The sequence below is a fragment of the Empidonax traillii genome, unplaced genomic scaffold (assembly GCF_003031625.1).
Source record: "Empidonax traillii isolate 1590-97213 ecotype Southwest subspecies unplaced genomic scaffold, ASM303162v1 scaffold785:size696563, whole genome shotgun sequence".
Lineage (NCBI taxonomy): Eukaryota > Metazoa > Chordata > Aves > Passeriformes > Tyrannidae > Empidonax > Empidonax traillii.
In genome coordinates this window covers 259,935-265,141 of record NW_020955978.1, presented here as the reverse complement: position 1 = coordinate 265,141, position 5,207 = coordinate 259,935, and the positions used below count along the sequence as shown (strand labels likewise).

At 43.9% G+C, this 5,207-nt stretch overlaps 1 protein-coding gene across 4 annotated transcripts in view; it reads left to right on the top strand.

Moving 5' to 3' along the window:
* The window catches only part of OPTN (optineurin), a 17,023-nt gene extending 15,379 nt beyond the window's left edge, over positions 1 to 1,644 (top strand). For 3 of the 4 annotated variants that reach the window (XM_027901443.1, XM_027901441.1, XM_027901440.1), the window contains exons 13-14: positions 435 to 514; positions 685 to 1,644. In XM_027901443.1, coding sequence (XP_027757244.1) covers positions 435 to 514; positions 685 to 806 — 202 coding nt within the window. In that variant the 3' untranslated portion in view covers positions 807 to 1,644. The remainder of the gene's footprint in view (positions 1 to 434; positions 515 to 684) is intronic. The other variant, XM_027901442.1, reaches the window with a different exon arrangement.
* Positions 1,645 to 5,207: the final 3,563 nt, after the last annotated feature.

Below are 5,207 nucleotides of genomic sequence, written 5' to 3'. Positions count from 1 at the left end.
AGCAGTGAATCTGCAGCTAATCTTGCTGCTTGTGTGCCAGGGATATCTGCTGCTTCTCGGAGTGGCAGTGGTAAGTGAGTACACAGTTTCAAGTACTGTGATACTTGAATCAAGTTACATTACACATTACTGGTGTACTGAGCCCTTTTTCTGGTATAACTTGCTTTTCTGCTTTAATCAAATTTGTAGTTTGCCCTGAATAGCTGGGAGTTCTTGGAGTTTTCCAGAGGGGTGTGCCCTAGATCCCTAGGTGTGTGGCTGTCCACATCCTGCTGGTATCAATTGCATGACCCTGATTTCAGCTGGACCCTGGCGTGATCTCACAAAGCAGCGACATTTCTAGGTCCTGTTTCTGAACAGCAGTTGAGAACTAGATGCATGACCAGCTAACATGAGTCTATTTTCAGAGGCCTTGCCTTATTTATTCTCCACAGAAACTCTTTGGCAGAGATGCAGAATCGCCACGGAGCCAGAGTGCCGGATCGGGAACACTCGCCTCGCCTTGTCCAAAGAGGTACTGTGAGCACCTTCTCCAGTTCATGGGGCCAAGCCCTGCTGTGTTCAGGTTAAACCAGCTTGGCTTGGCTGCAGGCAGCTTCCCTGTGGCTATCCTGGAAACTGGGTAGCTGGAGAGAGCAAAATCAGGTGGTATAACAGGTAATCATTTATCTTCTCTGCTTGCAGGGACTGGTAGTCAAGACTGGCCAGAGCAGCGGAATATCTCAATATATTCATGTCCCAAATGTGAAGAAATTTTACCTGATTTGGATACACTGCAGATTCACGTTATGGACTGCATTAATTGAGTGATGCCCTCCATTTCTTCGTCTTCTGGAATTTCACCTGCCAAACACTTTGGGGTTTTTTTTCCTTCTTGCTCAAATAATGTTAAATTCTATATCCTATGAAGGAAGTTTTCAGGGTTTTCTCATTAATTCAGTGGGAAAACAGTAAAACTCTTCCCCTGCCCTGTAGTCACTAATCTTGTTGTAATCTGCTTTAGGGAAAGAATTTTCATAGGTTAACAACATGGATGTGCTACAGAACCCACAGTGTGCCTGCTGCTATGAAACCTTTCAGGAACATTCCCCTGAAGTGCTCTGCCCTGTGGCTGCCCTGCAGAATGGGGCTGACTCACTGAATTCAGAAGAGAGGTGGGATATTTGCTGATCAACTCTTAAGAACAGTGAGCCTGTTCATCTCTCATATATTATATACCAGGAAAGTAATACATGAAAAAGCTGTTTGAGAAGCTTTCAGCAAAATGGAGTAGAGCTGTATTCATCGAGCATTTGAAGTGAACCCTGCTCTTTCTCCAGATGGCAGTTTTATTGCTGCCCTTGTGACCATACTAATCTGATGTTAAATTTTTGATGGCTTATGTAACTTGTTGCTTTAGCCAGATGTGGGTAAGGTTTAAAACAGATCATTTAGGTCTGAAACATGTAACTCCTGATGTACTCAAGTCACTTGGTTTTATAGAACTCTTAATTTTTAAGGTGTTGTCTTGACTTTTGTTTATTATAATAAAATAATTTGAACCTGTACAGTATTGTGGTAGAAAGCGCTGAGATGGATGTATCCTAATTTAAAAAATTATAATGGATTTTCACATCCTGAAATAAATCTATAACAGTTATAAAATTATCTATGCTTGTGGATACTTTGGAGGCTGAAACAGGACTACAAATGCAGGATTGCAAAAAATTTTCATCTTTTTCCTTCGCTGTTCAAAACTGAATTTCAAGAAGCAAATATGCCTGGACTCATTACAACCCAGTAGTTAAATCTGTGCCATCTTGTTCTGTGATAGGTCTGTTGGGGTCACTGAGAGGCAACAGTCCACTTCCGAGTGCCAAAATCATGAGCTGGGTGTTCAGAAGGAGCAGGGTAGGATGGGCACACAACCTGAACATGAAAGCTCAACATTTTAATGTCATTTTATTACTTAACAGGAGTTTTAGTCTGAAAATCTGGTGTTTCTGTTTCCCACGTGCACCAGACATTGCCACTGCTGTGCTGCAAAGGGACCTCTGGAGGTCACCTAGTCAGACCTCCCTGCTCAAGCAGAGTCAACCTAGAGCAGGGTGCTCAGGATTGTGTCCAGGTGGCTTTTGAATATCTCCAGGGAAGGAGATTCCACAATCTCTGGGTAAGCACTTCCAGTGTTCAGAATTTGTGTGTGACAAATTCTCCTGTCAACCCACTTCCATAAATGTCAACCCACTTCTTCAAATGGTGCTGTGGATGAAGATCTGAATCACAGAGGAGAAAACAAGCTGAACAAATCTATAGTGGAATTAGAAATAAAAAGTTTGGTGAGTTAATATTTTAGTCATTATTTTGCTTCAAACATGAAATAGAAACTACTCTAGAGCTGATTAATTCAAAACAAAGGCCTCAATAGTGTAAAATTTATGTTTTGCTCTCAACAGGTGAATATTATTAAAATATACACAACAAAAATACCTGTTTCTTGAGCCCAAGAAAACCTTCCTTCAGTGTATTTTTCATGTCATGCTGTCAGTGAATTCTCAGCTACCAATACCTGGAGAAACAATCCCTTTTTTACCATTTTAATTAAAGTGATTTTTTTTTTTTAATTTGTTGTCACTGTTGTTCTAATTATCTCTTGTAGACTCTGGATTCTTATTTTCTCTTACAGCTCATATATAGCTTCATCCATAATTTCCGGTAAAGCAAGAGCTGACTAAAATCTTTTGTGAAGAGATATTCATCAGCCTCCTTGCAACCTTCTTCATCAATTACAAGCACTCCCAGCAGATGCAATATTTTATTGGCTTTTAATTGGTTTCTTGTGACAGTAGGATTTATGGGCTTTTTTACCCTGACTCCAATTTTATTATGGGAGCTTTGTGACAGTTACGGATTCTGCAATGATCAAAACCTGATGGAAATGCTACTGGGCCAAAAGCAAACTAATAGAATGATAATAGAGCTGATTTAATCTGAGGAGCATTCACCTTAATGAAAACACAGAAAATCCACGTGAAAGGCCAAAGGAGGAATTACTTATGCATTCATTGAGTCAAAATTAATAATTTTAAGAGGTTTCAGGAAGAGAGGGGACCTTATCATGGGAATGCTAACAGGAAAACATGGGCATTAGCTGAAGTAGCTCTTCATAGGAAGATAATATAGTGGGTCTAACAGTACAAATCAGAAGGGACATGGAACTCCAAAGAATAAAATCACAATACACTGAGACCTGTTCATACAACAGGGAAGATTATTTTTCTGTTGTCATCATTAACTGCAGTCCAGAGGGCAGATGAGCTGCCGTGACAAGGGACGATGGCCAGCAGATGCTCATTAGCACAGGTTTGAGAGTCCATCCCCTTTGTTTTCCCTTGTATGAAAGGTATCATTTACTTGTGTTTTAAGGTGACTGAACACTACGAACAGTCAGAATCATGAGGTTTGCATGGTCCCACCTCTCAAGCCTGTCCAGTTCTCTCTGGATGGCATCTCATCCCTCCAGCGTGTCATCTGCACCACACAGCTTGGTGTCATCAGCAAACCTGCTGAGGGCTCATGAAATACTTCTTGTCCATGAAATACTTCTGTTTAACAAAGGACATTCTTAGTGTAGCAGCATGTCCCACAATCAGTACCCTGACTTGATGTGGAACAGGAGCCAGAAGCATTTATTTCCATTTCAGATTTAAAATCCGGTCTAGGAAGGGGCCAGAACAGTTCTGTGGGGTGGAACTGAGATTTCCGAGCCACAAGGTATCTCTGGATTGGCAAACCAAGTCACAGGGGCAGACAAGCTCATTACTTCATCAGTCCTGTTAGATGGAGAGTGGGGGGACTTTGTGTAACTCTGTGATTAGCCTGGGCCACACTAGCAGTTAGAAGCCAGAGGAAGGGAAAATAGGAATCACAGCATCCTGATGTCTGCCCACAGATTCACACTCATGCCAAGATGGGCCACCAGGTGTTTCCTTGTTTCCATCATGGATAAGCAGCAGTACAGGGGAGCCCCCCTGGCATTGCTGATTGCTCCGGCTCCCCTGAACACCTCTGCATGAGCATCAGAGCAGGGTGCATTGAGACTGAGTCAGCCCAGCATGCCTGGGATAGGAATGTGATGTTTGATAGAAAATCAGTAACCAAGAAAGTCTAATGTGGCACATGCCAGATGGCTTGGATGACAACTATTCAGCAGAGCATCTCAGCTGCTCAGTGGAGCATCTCTCCCTGAGTTTTTTCTGTGTTGTCTGCTGGAACTTCTTGATTCCTTCAGCTACTACAGAGTTTCTGTCCTTAATTCAGCTTTCCTAACCCAGTACAGGTACTGCTGGCCTTTGAATACCAATTACATGCTCTCTTTGGACATCATCCCTCAGAGTGGATTTAGTGCAAGAGCCTCAGGATCTGAGCTCAAATCCATATTGTTTGGGAGCAATTTTGGGGTGATGCCATAGAATCGTTAGGGTAGGAATAGTCCTCCAAGATCATTGAATTCAATCTTTGACTCAGCATCACCTTGTCAACTAAACCGTAATTGCCACACATGTTTCTTGAACGCTTCCAGGGATGGTGACTCCACCACTTCCCCGGGCAGACCATTCCAATGTTTGACCACCCTTTCAGTGAAGAAATTAATCCCAAATTGAAGAAATCCTTCCTGGACTGAAGATATTGCTCCTGAATTCTTTCTAAGTGATGCATGGAGTGAGGGACTAGAGCAATGAGCTTGTACGTACTCCAAAATATTTTTTTTTTACAGAACTGTACCCAAGAAACAGTGAACTAGACCACAAAATCCTGCCCACTGCACGTGACAATAACCGGGACTGAATTTGCTGATTTAACACAAGGGCTGACACTATTCAGGTTATCCAGGTGAGGATGGCGACCGCTGTGACCCTTCCCTGAGGCCGCTCCGCCCAAACACGGGCAGCTCTTTGCGGCTGAGCGGGCTCGCCCAGAGCCAAGGGCACTGCGTGACGACGACGTCAATCGCGATATGACATCACGCCGTGACGTCACCCAACTCAACCTCACCTTGGGGCATCCTCGCCCGCCCACAACCAAGATGGCGCCGGGCGGCGCCGCCTCTGCCAGTACCGGGGATGGCGCCGGCGCGCATGCGCGGGGGGAGGAGGAGGGCGTGGCCATGTTGGAATTTTGGCGGGTGCCGGGGAGCGCGCGCGGCGGTGAGTGGGGATGTGTGAGGG